This window comes from Bombina bombina, chromosome 3, assembly GCF_027579735.1.
Source record: "Bombina bombina isolate aBomBom1 chromosome 3, aBomBom1.pri, whole genome shotgun sequence".
Taxonomy (NCBI): domain Eukaryota; kingdom Metazoa; phylum Chordata; class Amphibia; order Anura; family Bombinatoridae; genus Bombina; species Bombina bombina.
The window spans coordinates 410,914,379-410,931,545 of record NC_069501.1 but is presented as its reverse complement, the minus strand read 5'-3'; the positions used below and the strand labels follow the sequence as shown (position 1 = coordinate 410,931,545).

At 37.6% G+C, this 17,167-nt stretch overlaps 1 protein-coding gene across 1 annotated transcript in view; it reads left to right on the top strand.

The window, feature by feature from the left end:
• The window catches only part of SRGAP2 (SLIT-ROBO Rho GTPase activating protein 2), a 440,346-nt gene that overhangs the window by 376,292 nt on the left and 46,887 nt on the right, over nt 1-17,167 (top strand). Inside the window, exons 12-18 of the mRNA XM_053706600.1 lie at nt 496-523; nt 639-666; nt 1,768-1,828; nt 1,919-1,996; nt 3,550-3,684; nt 7,539-7,644; nt 16,272-16,493. Coding sequence (XP_053562575.1) covers nt 496-523; nt 639-666; nt 1,768-1,828; nt 1,919-1,996; nt 3,550-3,684; nt 7,539-7,644; nt 16,272-16,493 — 658 coding nt within the window. The remainder of the gene's footprint in view (nt 1-495; nt 524-638; nt 667-1,767; nt 1,829-1,918; nt 1,997-3,549; nt 3,685-7,538; nt 7,645-16,271; nt 16,494-17,167) is intronic.

Genomic DNA, 17,167 nt, shown 5'->3' with positions numbered 1-17,167 from the left:
TTTGTGAAAAACCTGTACGCTCATATGTATTGTTCACTGTTCTGGCATGAGCTATATGACCCACTTACATAATTGATGACATCAGCAGAATCATGCTGTGCAGGAACATGTGGCGGCCTGTGTACTTGCACAGGACTGACACCAGCATGGTCAGCAGGTTGGGGTGAATTTACTGGCTGATTAGGATTTATTTATTAAACAAACATATTTGTCGTTTACTTATTCATAATTTAAAAAAAAAAAAATGCCACTTATGTTTTCCTATAGAATTGGATAGTGGACTTTTAATGTCACCAGGGATATTTTGACACCAGCAACACATAACCCTCTGCTGAGTTAATGCTGTATGTCTATGTACATTTCACCCTCCGTTTGTGATATTGCAATCTCCTCGCTTGCCTGCCCTGCCCCCTCTGTTCCCCCACAGCAGCCTATCCCTACGAAGCTTATAGAAAATTAACATAAATAATTAATTTGTCTGAATTATCTTTGTAGGTCAGCGTACAGATTGTTCCATCGCCAGGTTAGTCACACATTTTCATTTATCCTTCAACCTACTGAAACGGAAATTGTAATTTCCTGCAAAAGTAATCTGAATATGCAATTTCCATTAATGTTTTTTCCTTCCTATGTTTTAGTCGAAGAATGTCAACATTAAAGAAACAGGTAAGTTTGCCTTTAAATTGTATTCATGCATATACTATACTGTATTACTATATACTACATACATGCGTACACATACCTCACAGTTAGCCCTTAATTTCAAAGAATTTTCTGAACTAATTCTCGCTATCCCTCTGTCGACTATCTCCCAATTTCTCATAAACCCAAATGCTGCTGCATAATATTCCAACCCCACTGCTGCCTCTCACACCCTGTACTGGGTTTCTGTTTTAAAATGTTTAAATTATTTGCAGGAACTCAAATAGATATTTTCATGTAACATACAGAATTTTTTTTTTCAAAATTATTTATTCATTTTGAAGGGATGTCTTACTCATTTATCCTCACTGTAAAAGTTAGTCTTTGGAAGAAACAGTGCAAAAATCATGCTCTAAACCGCCTTGCCAGCAGTATTTCTATATTTCTTTAGTGATCAGTTCACAATGGATTTTTCTTTAAAGGGACAGTTTACTCAAAAATGTTCTCCCTTTTAATTTGTTCCCAATTACCAACTTTACCTGCTGGAGTGTATTAAATTGTTTAAGTATTTCCATTACCCTTATATTGCCATATGAAATAGTTTATTTATCTTGTGGTATTCCTACCCATCCTGAAAGTTTTTGGGCTCAAGGCCAAGCTATAGATTTACTATGTAAACACAGCTAGTAGAATAAATTACGCTCCCAGTGGGTTATAGAAGAGATAAGGTAATAAAATGTTAAATTTCCATTGTTCTCTCTCCAAGAATTGGTGATTGGTTTATGGACAGATATAAGATAAAGACGCAGTTATATGTACACAATGTGATACAGTAATGAGATCTGATTATACCTACAAGCTCAACCCATTTTATTGGCAAAACATTAAGGGAAAAACAATTTTACGGTATACTGTCTCTTTAACTTGTTTTTATCTGTCATAGGTACTAAAAACAATTTTACAGTATACTCTCTCTTTAACTTGTTTTTATCTGTCATAGGTACTTAACATGTTGACCTTTCATGCAAAGAATGCTAGGAATATTGAATAAGAAACTCTGAGAGAGAGGTTTTTTTTTCACAGTTTAATATAACCCAGATCTGCTACATATTTTTTTCATTCCAGGATTCCAAACAGCCCATTCCTCTGGTGGTTGAAAGCTGCATTCGGTTTCTCAGCCGTCACGGTATGTTAGTTTGCGCTTCTGCCAGGAATGCTTTGCGTTCCTTTGCTACATAAGCTTGTGACATATTCTCTCTGTGTGTTTTGTAACTAGGTCTTCAGCATGAGGGGATCTTCCGTGTGTCTGGTTCCCAGGTGGAAGTGAATGATATCAAGAATGCATTTGAAAGAGGTAAGTGTTGCTAAAAAGTAAATAGAACTTATGTACTGCCTTGAACTGTGCTGAAAATGAAAGAGTTGCATGCAAAAAATTATATATGTATATGTGTCAAAATTTAAACTTTGATGATTCTGGTAGAGCATGCAATTTTACAACACTTCAATTTAGTTGGCTTTGTTTTTTTTATCCTTTGCTGAAAAGCATGCCTAGGTAGCTCCAGGAGCAACAATGCAATACTGGGAGATAGCTGGTGATTGGTAACACTTATTAGATGTATTCAGCTAGTTCATAGCAGTGCATTGCTGCTCTAGCGATGACTTTTAAACAAATATATTCAAGCAATAGTGCCATTAAAAATCACACAATAGAATTTTTTATTTTTGCACTTTTTATCCCTTTATGCAAAAGCTGTTTGCATTTAAAGGGACATTAGACAGTTAATACATTTCATGAACCTCCTTATAAATATGGGTGCCTACATTTTGAAAGCTAGGTTTCACTGCAGATATATGAAGGAGAGCCGCTACACATTTGCAGACACACATCAGCTTTGGAATGCGTAGAAGCTAGATTTTAGTATGGCAGCACCCATGTCAAGAAAGAGACGGGGACATCAATGGTAGGCTTATAAATGTCATTTAATATTAAAGGGACAGTCTAGCCCAAATGATTCAGACAGGGCATGCAATTTTAAACAACTTTCCAATTTACTTTTATCATCAAATTTGCTTTGTTCTCCTGGTATTCTCTGCTGAAAGCTAAACCTAGGTAGGATTAGACTGATTTCTAAACTGTTAAAAACCACCTCCTATCTCAGTGTATTTTGACAGTTAGGCAGAGCTAGTTCATGTGTGCCATATAGATAACATTGTGCTCACTCTCGTGCAGTTATTTATGAGTCTGCATTGATTGTCTAAAATGAAAGTCTGTCAAAAGAACTTTGATAAGGGGCAGTCTGCAGAGGCATAGATACAAGGTAATCACATAGGTAAAAAGTGTATTAATATAACTGTTGGTTATGCAAAACAGGGGAATGGGTAATAAAGGGATTATCTATCTTTTTAAACAATGACAATTCTGGAGTAGACTGTCCCTTTAAATGTCCATTTAAATTGAAACTAATACAGCAGTTTTTGCTGTCTACTTCCTCCTAAATGCTGATTAGATGATAGCTTTGCTCACTGTAATATAAGGACAACTCGCACGGCTACACTGGTGGAGATGGACACACTTTCCTTACATTGATGTTTTCAGGAAAATATTTTTTTTTAATGGAGCAATATATTTTGAAAAGCCCTCCTTCTGGTGAACCGAAAAAAAATTACTAGATTGTGCCATTAAAAATATTCTCTTCCCACCAGACTACATAAATCTTGGAGCCTGTTCACCATGGTTTATATTAATTGCTCATATCAGTTCCAGCAGAGAATTTATCCTATAATCTAAAGATGTGCTGGGTGTAATACAATCAATAAAGCATATTCATTATTTGTTCTTTTCATTTTTTATTTATTTATTTTTTACATTTGAACTCTGACCTTTGATATCCCTTTTATGTTTGGCAGGGGAGGATCCATTAGAAGAAGACCAGAATGACCATGATTTGGACTCAGTGGCTGGGGTGCTTAAACTGCACTTTAGAGGACTCACAACTCCCCTCTTTCCTAAGGAAATCTTCCACGACCTCTTAAGCTGTGTCTGTAAGTGACTTAATTGTCAGTGTTTTGACTTAGCAGGTGAACTGGTTACTCTTCATGGGGATCAAAGTGATTACATGGTATATGTCATAAGTTAAAGGGACAGGAAACACACATTTTTCTTTTGTAATTCAGATCATACCATTTTTTTTAAAGTTTCCATTTTACTTCTATTAGCAAATTTGCTTTGTTATCATGGTATTCTTTGTTGAAGAGGTATCTAGATAGGTAGCTCTACATGACAGGAAAAAGTGCTGCCATCTAGTGGTCTTTCGAATGTATAACATTCTTCAAAACTGCTGCCATATAGCACTGCAGGCATATGCACACTCCTGAACTTACCGTCCTGCTTTTCAACAAGGGATACTAAGAGAACAAAGAAAATTTGATAATAGAAGTAAATTGGAAAGTTGTTTAAAATGGCATGCTTTACCTGAGTCATGAAAGAACAATTGTGGATTTCATGTTCTATTAATGTGTCGGTACCAATGCTTATCAAATTCTTATCATATTCTCACAAACTCTCCAGCTCTGAGTGAAATCATTGCGGTCCTTACAGGTCCAGAACTCACTGAATTCTCTAAGAGAGAGGGCGAAACTTGGAAGTCCCAAAGATATGAGAGTAATGAAAGTATATTGCAAGTATTTCTATTACTCACAACACTGTTCAACAAATACAAATATTTTTAGTGTTTCCTTACTAAAAATAGTCGTGCATTACTAATTTTGGGTCAAGAAAAATGAATATGACTTTATTAGCTCTACCTTTTGAGATGCACTACTTGTGCTTTATTAATACAATTATAGTGAAAAGCAATATTATAGCAATCTGATATGTTCTTGATACAACATAATGAAAGTTGTATTTATATATTGAATTGCAAATAACACAAATTAAAAAGACAGTGGCCTATTTACGAGAGCTCCTTCTAATTTGTTAGTCGCTTGTACTCCTCTTCTGGGGCATCTCTTGCCACTGTCCATCAGTAGTCAGCAAGCATAGAAGCATTCTACCTTCCCTGATACCTTTGTTCCATTGCTGAAATGTCTTGGTGTAACCGCTCACCGTGCTCATCACTAACTGAACTGCAGTTGTCAGTGAACAAGTCCAGAAGAGAGTCAAGAAAGTGGATTTTGAGTGACATGTTGCAGCCTAATTGAGAATACTTTTCTAGAAGGTTATTCACAAGCTCAACATAGTTTCTAGCTCTTCGGTTGCCCAAGAAGCCATGCACAACACCTTTTAAGAGCTTCCAAAGCCGCTCTCTCATTACCCCAATAAGTTCACAAACTTGTGGATCAGCAAAGATTAATTTCTTAAAGAGATGGCAAACTATGCCGACTTTAAACTTGCGATTGTATGCAAAATAAAAAATGAGGTGGACTTTCATTCATAAAAATCTCTAAAGCGCTCGTTATATTTAAATAATTACTATAAAATAGATGAAATTTCCCATTATTTCCTCCTCCCGTAACAATTGCCGCCATGGATCTATTCAGGTCACGTGTTTTCAATTACCAATAACAGCCCAGGCCAGTCGGCGACACTGATATCAGCAAACTCGCCCTAGGTTACTTATGCGCATGCACTACTCGTTGGATCGCTGACTGACAATGCAATAACGTATTAATACAATGACGTAGCGAGGGGAGGTTCAGCTCTCTCGCCGGCTAAAGAAAATAACAGGAACTAATGCCGGTGCGGAGCAAGGAGCCGATAACGCTCTGTAAGTAAAATATAAATTATATAAAGGATTAAAAGAAATAAGACAAAAACATAGCGATTTGTGTTGTACATAATTGAGGATTAGAAATTTATTTGCAAATTGGTCAAAATTTACCATCACTTTAACTTTAGCCTCACTCAGCAGTGGGAATTTTTCTCTCAGGTACTTGAAAGCTTCTCTATCCTCGCCTTAAAATGTTCTTCATGAACACATTTACATGGCATTCTGGCTTTTAACATAAAGCATAACCATAAAACTGAAAACAATGAAAGGAACAACACTCTAACCCTCATTTTATGCAAGCTATACACTGATAATAAACAAAACAAGGCCTACAGTGACTCATCATTCCTGTATTCAGGTTTACCAAGTTCCTGACTAGGCTGCTAGGAGCACCAAGCCCTTTACTCTATACCCATACCCTACATCATAAATGGGCTATATCTCAGAACCGAGAGCTGGGAGACTTAAATGTCATATTCGTTTTTCGCATGCTGAAATTAATTAGAAGTATTTTCAAGTCAGAAACCTTTTCATTGTTGAGCAGTGTAAGAGATTTTATGTTGAAATAGTTTTTTTTATCAATTTTTACAAACAATGTGTACATATGCCAAACATTCCGGCATATTACATCCAAAAGTTTAACAATAAAATGTTTGCAACATATTTAACATCAAATGTTACAGCATCTCATAAATGTGCATAAAATAAAATAAGTCCCTCTTATTCTATCGTCTCATATTAACATTTTTCTGAGTTATCATTCGTTTACCTTAAATTGGGTCTCCATGTAGGTCTCTTTGTGGGTCTCAGTTCATACTTTCCATAGTTATGAAGCAATGTATGTGGATTGGTTATTGTTTCTTATATTAGATTCATGATGCATAATAAGGGTTCCCATTGTAATAACAATTTCTCTTTATTATTCAGGGATTCAGCTGCTGAACTTGCCATATTGTAGTGGTATATTTACTTGTTTTTTAAAAGATTAAAGTTGGGAAGGGATGTCTTCCAATATTGGGCTATGCTTAATCTAACTACTGTGTTGATCATCATAACTAGTTTATTTATTTTGAAATACCAGGGATCGGGAAGTGTAGAAGTGCTTGTTCTATTGTCGGTGTTATCCGTTTTGGAATATTAAACTTAATAGTTCAGAAGTTTGGTCCCAGATATCCCTGATTTTTTTTCACAGCGCCACCACATATGTATATATGTGCCCCTTTCCCCACATCCCATATAGCAAAGTCGAGACAATGATTCCTCCGTCCCACATGATCTTGTTGGATATAGATACTATCTAAAAGCAATCTTTATGAAATTTTCCTTAAAGTGAAGGTAAACTTTGGTGAATGAAAGCACGTTTTTAAAAAATACTATTAAAAACAGGGGCACTTTTATTCATCAAAGTTTACAAAGCAGCCGTTTTGATTAAAAACTTACCTTTTTTTTCTTTTCACAGCCAGAGCAGCTTCTCCCTCCTGGAAATCCTCTCTTCACACATCAGCAATGACTAATCCAGCTTCCTCCAATCACGGATTTCCCTCCCAGGGTAGTCATTGCCTGAGGCCATGCTGTGATTGGAGGAAGCCGGATTAGTCATTGCTGACGTGTGAAGAGAGGATTTCCAGGAGGGGGAAGCTGCTCTGGCTGTGAAAAGAAAAAAAAAAGTAAGTTTTTAATCAAAACGGCTGCTTTGTAAACTTTGATGAATGAAAGTGCCCCTGTTTTTGATAGTTTTTTTTAAAAAACTGGCTTTCATTCATTAAAGTTTACTTTCACTTTAAGCATTGCATTATGTAATAAGAGATTTTATGAAGGATTCAGTTTACCTATACCCGAGGTTAAAACTTGGATGCTGTCCAGATTATGTATATGTAGAAGCAAAGACCTTAAGAAGCCTTTGCTGCTTGGTACCTGTGATATGCTCTAACCTATACCCCATAAGTTTCACGTGGTGTGAATAAACATCTGCTAAAAGAAAACATTATGTAGTTGGAGATCTAATATTTGTAGCTAGCACCATGGGTTTACGTCACAACAGCGTACAAAGTGAATTGTTAGCTAAACAAAATTATTATTTTCATGAAGTCTTTGTTTTTAACATGCTTCTTTCTTTTTCAATTTCAGCAATGGACACTATGCCAGACCGAGCTTCCCACATCCGCAGGGTCCTGTTAAGCCTCCCAGCCTCTACCTTGGTCCTTATGCGATATCTTTTTGCTTTCCTAAATCAGTGAGTGTTCTTTATAGTAAATCCCACACACACAGAACCCGTTTTCTCTGCAGTTAAAGGGGCAGTAATATGTCATAATTTTTATCAGACTTTTAAAATAACATGCATGAATATGAATACATATTATTATTGTTATCACCTCTTAGTTCCACATTTAAAATGCTGCGGGCGGACAAATTTCCCATGCAGGGAACCTGTCTGCCTCTCTTTGCTGCCAGTGAACTAGCATCCACTGGTGGAAGTTATGATTGCACAGGAACTGCTTTCAGATCAGTATGGGTAGTTATTGGAGAGGTTAGGGAGCAGTGGTCCTATGGCCAATGCTTCTTAACTTGTTGTTGCAGGCTTATATGAGCGTGGCAGCCGGCATCTTAACGACTTGACAGCTGCATTAATAGTTGTTTATTCTTTTGTATTTTACTCATTTAAACTGGTGATGCTCTGCTCTCTTCTAGTGTTTTATATTTATATTGCCAGATTTTGATTGGTTAAAAAAAAAAAAAAGTAAGTCAGTATGTTTAAGGGTGGTGTACTGCTATTTTTCTTTCATACAGGTGGTGAGAGTCCAGGATCCATTGCTCCTTGGAATTACTCTTCCATAACACAAGGAGGAGGCAAAGTTTTTCAAACCACAAGAGCTCTATAAAACTCCTCCCACCTCACTGTACCTCTGTCTTGTCTTTGCCTCTGCTGGAGGAAGATGAAGAATGAAGATGTGCATATGATTCTTCAGTGAGAAGGGCTTTCAGTCTATGTTGAGGCCTGTTTTCCCCTCAGATTACAATGTTTGTGAGAGGGATGTATATATGGGATATGGTTAGTGGCTCTTTTTTCTTCTTTTTCTTTTGTTTCTTCACCTCCACCAGACCTTCCATAAATGGTAACAGGGACTTGTCTTTGTCTCCTAAGGATCTGCAATATACAGTACCTCACAAAAGTGAGTACACCCCTCACATTTTTGTAAATATTTTATTATATCTTTTCATGTGACAACACTGAAGAAATGACACTTTGCTACAATGTAAAGTAGTGAGTGTACAGTCTGTATAACAGTGTAAATTTGCTGTCCCCTCAAAATAACTCAACACACAGTCATTAATGTCTAAATTTTTGGCAACAAACAAATTGGGTCCAATTATCCATTTTCCCTCCCCAGTGTCATGTGACAAGTTAGTGTTACAAGGTCCCAGGTGTGAATGGGGAGCAGGTGTGTTAATTGTGGTGTTATCGCTCTCATTAATAACTCATTGTGTAAACTATTTACAAATCTAGACAAGTCATAAGAGTCTTCTGACTTGTCTAGATTTGTAAATAGTTTACACAATGAGTTATTTTCTCTACATTTTGTATTTAGTGGAGGATTTTAAACTCACTTTTCGCCTCCCCATAATTTTAATTGCTGTTGTATTTCCCCCAGAAATCAACTTTACCAAGCAGTGATTCAACCTACTCCCAGATGATGAGTGGCAATAACCACGAAACAGTTGTCCTGGGATTGGTCTGAATCACTGTACTACCCCTAGCTAAGCTTAAAAGCTGTGTAATGCGGCGATGCTATGGCGTAAAGGGAAGTCTGCCTTAAAAAGCAGGCTAAAAGTAAAAAAGTGAGTCATTGTGAACCTAATTTGCATATCTCACCCAGAATCCTTTGCCGCAGTGGAAACAATGTAATCAGAGTTTCTGTGGGAAAAAGCAAGTCTTCTGACTTGTCTAGATTTGTAAATAGTTTACAGTCTTGGGATAGAATCTATATATTATTTCCCTTTTGGCTTTTTTTTGGCACTTTTAGTTAGTTTGAATTTTTTAACATCCGTCTGACTTTGGGTTTACGTGCGTCAGGATAGCGCACATGATCCTTCGGGATTGCACACTTCAGCGTTTTTTGTGCACTCTGGAGCCTTAGTTTTTAGATAGCGCTTGCTGATTAGATTACATGATCTATTTGAATCATGAAAGAAAAAAATTGGGATTTAGTATCCCTTTAACAACCAGCACTGTACCCTGTATGAAGCTGGTCGTTATGTCCTTAACCCTTTGAGTGCTAATGACGGCTCTGAGCCGTCAGAGTTTCTCACTCTGGTGCTAATGACTGCTCAGAGCCGTCATGAGCACTCTCCCACTTTGAGGGAGATCTGGGGGCTCCTAACCGCTCCTACCCTGGTGATCGTTGCCTGTAGAGTGACGGGCATCGCCGGGGCTTCACATGATGCGCGGTGATGTTGAGCGCAATAACATGACGACGTCACCGCGCAACTTTATACTTAACAATGTTAAGCATAGGAGGAGGGGGCATGCTGCTTAGAAGCCCGTATCTCAGGCATCTAAGCAGCTACAGACCTCCAAGACCCACTGTTGGAAAGGGAATCACCTAACCTTTCCAACAGTGTAAGTCTTGGGGGTCTGTAAAAAAAAAAAGTTAAAAAATGTTTTTTCAAAAATGATTTTTTTTTTATAAACCTTAGAAAATATTAGAACCCAGGTGGGAAAGTGCTTAGCACTCAAAGGGTTAAGGACCCGTCGCTGAAGTCCTGGGCTTCTCTATGCCGCAATCTCGCTCAAAATAGCGAGATTGCGCTAATTCTGCATGCCCCACGAGAGGGGCACTGCAGAAATAGATTTGCAGAGTTACCGATGCAGATAGAGCCACTCTGTGGCCCTCTCTGCATCGGACAACGGTGGTGCTGATCGTTGGTGGGTGGGAGGTTAAGAAGGGAGAGGCAGGTGGGCGGCCCATTGCTGGAGGAGGGCGGGAGTGGGTGGGACCGCAAAGCCACGCTACAGGGATAAAAAAAAAGTCCGTCATTGAGGGGGGAAGGAGGGAGAAAAATATGTCTCTTATTTGTTTTTTCATGAAAATTAGCCAAATTTGCAGCAACTGTCAGTACCTAATATGGCGGCAAATAGGTAGAAGGGGGAGGGTTAAAAGGCTTTTATGGGGGGGATCAGGGAGGTTGGGGGGTTAGGGGGGAACCTACACTGCAGCAAATATATTTAAAATATATATACAGTATTGCCAGTACTTAAGATGGTGGTAACAATTGTAAGCTGGGGGAGGGAAGAGAGTTGTTTGAGGGGGGTCAAGGAGGGATCAGGAGGTGGGATGTGTCAGGTGGGAGGACACGACTCTCCTCAACAACTGTCCAAAATGAAACGTGGGAGCATGGAAACAGACTGTTCCTCTACTGATAGAAAATGGGACGTAAAGAAGCAAACGGAACTTGACAATACTCCTGAAGCGGCGCAAGTGACAATTATTGTGAGTGGGACAGGAGGCTCCACATCTGCCCTACAGATGCCTACCTTTCACACTGCCAAGACTCTTCTTTCCCCAATACAATTTTCAGATCCATATGGAAGTTATGATGATGTCTGGGCGCAACAGATCTGCGTGGCTGAGGATAACCCTGATTCTGATGGCCTGCAGGAACTCTCGAATCTTTGCAGTGACCGTGGTCACATACTCTTTTCGATCTGTTCCACCCCAGGAGGTTGCCACATCTGTGAGACTAAGCAGAGCGGCATGGATGGGAGTGAATTTAGGCTCCCTGCTTGGAAATTCTGGCCTTCAGATTTTGTAAGACCAAAGCAGCTGACTAAGATACTGTCTTCCCACACCTACAAAGGGCTGATACAATGTAGGCTGCTGTGGGACCCAGGCGGATCTGCGTCTGAACGGCTAACATCAAGTTCCCAACACTGCTGGACCAATATTGCCCAAAGCACTTAGAAGTTTGCCAGCGACGGTAACTTTTATTTTCTCCTCCTAAGGACTTCTCCGAGTTCATGCATGGGACTCTATGCATGATTTGCTTACCCCTCTGACATTTTATGCAAAAGTTAATGTTCTGGCATGGGGACATTCTGCAGAGACTGCTAGAGGATATTGCAGCAAGGCTTTTTGACTAGCATCGGGAGAATATGCAGATATCCAACTGCCCCTGTGTTGACGGCTATGCACCCCCAGATACTTCGACTTTGAAATTTTTTTTTAGGGTATCACTAATATTACAGGATAGGGGTCATAACTATGGAGTATGTTGGGACTCTGGGAAATTGATGCATGTATAACGTATGTATATCTGTTTTTGTCTATATCGTTATTTTTTTATTACAGGCAATAGTTAGTGTGTGATATTTTAATATGTAGCATGTTAAGAAGAGACCATTGTCCCTCACAGTAGACATTTACAGAGACCTTAAGGCCTGGCATAGTATATTTAGAGCCCCTCTCAGTTTGACACTTGAAGGGTTTGAATGAAGGCACGTAATGACACATGGTTATAATAACAACTCACTGAGGCCCCTAATTGAGATCTATGGTTATAGATAACTATCAGATAATAGGGATCTCGCTTCGAGAGTTATAATCTAGACTAAACATGTACTGGAACGCTAACTCCATTGCCGCGGGGTATAGGGCCCATGCGGCAGACATACACTACTCTGCAGGTTGGCGAATATCCATCTAAGACCCTAATATGTTTGTTTGATATATATTTATATACGTTTTTATACGTAGGTAAACACCAAGGAAGTGACTGACTATTCTTGAGTATTACATTCTGCAGGCTTCTAAATGTTGAGTAGTAACCTATGTCTTTGCTTACTACGTACTATGTATGTTTTCATCCTGTATATAGACCTATATAACCATGATGCTCATAACAATTACAGTATAGTGTTCTTATTCTCTATTACGTACTGGTTGGTATCGGCACTATATCTAATATGCTGTTGTTTGTGAGATTGGAGGTGGAATTTCTACCTCTGACTTTTATGTCACACTTATAGCCCTTCCTTTTTCCAGCTACTATATATAGGGGCCTTCACTTGCAATAGTTATGGTTAAGCTATAATGTATATGACTACCTGCTATGTACTGTAGGTGTTTAGTAAGATATGAGGAGAAGCAGTTCAATACAGCTCTATGGGGCTAAAAGTATCTATATGTGTATGTGTATATATATATATATATACAGGTATACCTCACTTTACAGCGCTTCACTTTACAGCGTTTCGCTAATACATCGCTTTGTGGAGCTGAAGTTCAACCTCCAAAGATTTTGAAACAGTGCTGTAATCATCGTGAGATTGCGAGAAAAGGGACTCACACCATTTTGTTATGTGCAGTTCACTCTGTTTACAGCATTACAGTGCAATCTGTGTCTCAGTGTCATAGTCTGACAAATTTTACTACAGTCATTGTCACTATTTTACAGGTACAGTATTTATTGAATACTGTGCTGTGCTAGTGTTAAACTAAATGTAGCACTATTGCACCCCTAATATTTGTTAGTTCAAACATGATTTCAAGTTTTTAAACACACTGGCAAGTGAAAAGAAAGCTAAAACTGCTTTGTTTCACTTTAAGGCGGTTTTCACTTTACAGCGGGGCTCCGGTCCCTAACCCGCTGTATGAGCGGGGTATACCTGTATATATATATATATATATATATATATATATATATAAAACAAAAGTGGAACTCTGTAGGTTCTATAGCTTAATCTCATATTACATGCTAATTTGGGCTTGTCCTGGGTAGCACAATGTGGAAAGCTGCTTGAAGGACAAGTGAAGTTAAAAAAATATCAAGCTAGAAACGTTTCCCTCATACTCTTAGATAATGGTTGATAGCAAAAAATTTTCCCAGATTATTATCTATCAGAGTATATATATAAATCCCGTCCTGTGGCCATAATTTACATAATAGTGGCTCCATCCTCCCCCCACATATTTTTTTACTGGTTAAGCAAAGGAACATAGATTCCATATAATTTTATCCCTATACTTACTATATACTTATATCAATATTGCGGCCATTAATAATCCCTTTCCTATTTTATCTACTACTTCCTTTATTTTGATGCATCTGAGTAACTAGGCCCTTGGGGGACCATATTTGAGGGGAATGGATAGTAGAGAAAATTAATAAACATTAGGTTTTTCTCTTATAATTCAATTTATGACGCAGATTATTAATCCAAACAATGCTACTGATACTAGTTTATTATTCAATTTTTTCTTCTCTATGAATTGCTTACAAGTTTGGAGACATGTTAAATCTGTGTGACTATATTTGTTGTTAGGTTAAACTTTCTCACAGTTAATATGTGCACTACTGTGCAATATGCTCTCTTTATGTTTCTTATGGTCCTTAATTTTGATGTAACTTGTCTCTTGAGAATAATGAAAAAGTTAACCTTCATTGTATACTATGTGTTTTGAAAACCTCAATAAAAACGTATTTTTTTTTTAAAAAAAAAGGCTCTATTTCTGTTTAAATGTAGTGATGGCAAAAATGCTAAAAATGCTCTGGTCTTTTGGGGAAGTTTTTGTCTGAAATGCCCGGTCCTTAAGGGGTTAGGCTTCTTTTTTGGAAGGTTTTGTTTCTTTTGCCTATCACTTCTGCAGGAAAGATTTTGGGAATTTCTTGGTACCCTCCTTATCTTATCTTTCATCAGGATAAAGCGGTCTTAAGGACTAAATATGTTTTGTTTTGTTTTCCTAAAGTTGTGTCTTCAGACAATATCAGTAAATTATTGTCATTTCTTTTGTGTCCCAATCCCAAGAATGCTTCAGAGAGATCTTTGCATAATTTGGATGTTGTTAGAGCATCAAAGTATTATATTGATGCTACTAAAGTTTTTGAGACAAACTTCTAGTTAGTTTGGTAATTTCTGGGTCATTGAAAGACTAGCAAGTTTATGTGGTTTATTTGGCTTCTTGGTTGAAACTCTTGATTCATAAAACTTACTTGGAAGCAGGCCAGCCTCCACCGAAACATATTACTGCTCATTCTGCTAGGTCAGTTGCCACTTCTTGGGCTTTCAAGAATGAGGCTTCAGTTTACCAAATTTGCAAGGCAGCTACTTGGTCTTCTTTGCATACTTTAATTAAATTCTACCATTTTGTTATCATTGCCTCTTCTGAGGCAGCCTTTGGTAGGAAAGCAGTTGTCTCAGCTTAATTTAATCGTGCCTTTAGTTTAAATTTTAAGTTCATTAAAAAAATGCCCTTTTTGGGTTCTTATGGGGTTATGGATTTAGTTCTTTAGCGAAAAAATTTGTTTTTGAAATCCCACCCTTTATGTTTCATTACTCATGAACTCCATAGCTTGGGTATTAGTTCCCAGGAGTAATGGATTGTGGACTCTCACCACCTGTATGAAAGAACATCATTTATGCTTCCCTGATAAATTAATTTATTTCATGGTGGTGAGAATCCATGAGATCCCACGCTGTTTTTTCTTAGTATTGCTTTTCTCTTACAAACATCCTTTTTTCCCTGCTCCTTTTATTTTTTACTCTTATCTCTTTTCCTACCTCATTTTGCCAGGCTATACGTTAGACTGAGGTACCTGGGGGTTCGGGAATAGTTTCCTTCTCTTAGTGGTAGGGAAGAGTAATTACCAGGAGTAATGGATCATAGACTCTCACCATCATGAAATAAATTAATTTATCAGGTACATAAAAATGATGGGGTAGATTTATCAAGCAGCGGATGCAGCAACCTACCCCCGAAGTTAAGTTAAGAAGCAGCGGATCATGTCCGTCCGACATATGATAAATCTACCCCTATGTATTTTTCTCCCTTGATATTGTGCTTCCATTGATCCATTTTATCTTCTGGAGTGCATTTAATTGTTTACACAGTGTTTTTTTATTTGGCTATTTAAAATAGCTGCTTTTGCTGGCTGTACCCCCCACATATAATGAATATTTCAATACTTAAAGGGATAGTCTACTTCAAAAAATGTAATGTTTAAAAAGATAGATAATGCCTTTATTACCCATTCCCCAGTTTTGCATAACCAACACTGTTATATTAATATACTTTTTACCTTGGTGATTACCTTGTATCTAAGCTTTTCTGACAGCTTTCCTGATCACATGACTTTTATTTATGATCTATTGACTTGCATTTTATCCAATTAGTGCAGTGTCTGCCACAACCCACTGGGGTTTGCTCCATGTTATCTATATGGGTCACATGAACTAGCAGTCCCCTTTTGTGAAAAGCAAATAAAAAAGCATGTGATCAGAAGCTGTCTATAGTGACTTAGAAACAGGCAGAAATTCAGAGATTTAAATGTTATAAAGTATATTAATATAACAATGTTGGTTGTGCAAAGCTGGGGAATGGGTAGTAATGGCGTTATCTATCTTTTTAAAGAATAACAATTCTGGTGTAGACTGTCCCTTTAAGTACTGGTTATAGAAAAGCTATATAAACAATAAGGTGGGTGGTGGAAAAATTCACAGGGGAAGACAGCACCTCATTTAAAGTTCTGGGGCACGGAAATAGGGTTAGCTAGACCCCAATGTCATAGTCACTTTTCCAAGAAAATTTCCAGCCTCCAAATGGTAAAAATAAAAAACCTTTATTCACACAGGGTCCATAATACAAACAACGTTTCAAACCAGCATTTGGTTCTTAGTCATGTCGTCATGACATGTGGGTGGTGGGACAGAAAAATAATGTTAATTTTCTAATTTTTTTTGGCTACTTGTTTCTTCCTTAAAATGCATGTTTTTTGCCACATTTATAGCTATGGTTGTCCTTTTTATTTTCTTATTTTTTACTCCTCTACCACTTACTATTTTATTCATCTCTTTACTCTATCCAGTCTTTCTCAGTTCAGCGATGATAATATGATGGATCCGTATAATTTAGCCATTTGCTTTGGTCCCACTTTGATGTGCGTCCCTGACAATCAGGACCAGGTGTCCTGCCAGTCGCATGTCAACGAGCTCATCAAAACCATCATCATGCAGCACGAGAGCATCTTCCCAGGACCCCGGGAGCTGGAGGGACCAATCTATGTGCCGTGGAGCCTCAGCGAGGACTGGTACTAGCACTATGACAGTAATTTAGGGATTAGAGCAGAACAGACTAGAAAAAATGGACTTTGACTATAGGGGTAAGAGTAAATGGTTTCCTTTTCCCTCTTTAAAGGGATATTCACACAGGGCTTTAAAGAGCAAAGCAGTTTCCAATGTATATTTACAGATCTCATGTTGTTTTAAGGATATTTCCCTGTAAATGAAGTATCAAGTCTTAGCAAAAATCTCTGATTGTTATTGAAAACAAGACCTGGAGAAAAAAATTCTGAGATACTGTGCACATAACATTACATTACAAATAAATGTTGTAAAACTAATCTGTTAAGTGCTGGCCTTATTTACTTGCAACCAGATTAATTAATTCCCCTTTAATGTGTTTCCAATTACATTATACTTGTTTATTAGTAGAACATGTATTGGAAATTGGTTGTTTAGGTTTGTTTTTGTATATTGAATAGCTCTTTTTGCTCATTGAATACACAACACATTTAAATGGTCCGAGATGCAGAAAGAGCATATATACTTATCTATTTCTCTATACACACACACCCAATTATCTTGTCTGATTTATACTAAAAGGCTGATATTTAAGGAGAGCAATTGAAAATTAACATTTTAACATATACATAGTAGATAAGGTTGAAAAAAGACCGAAGTCCATCGAGTTCAACCTATACAA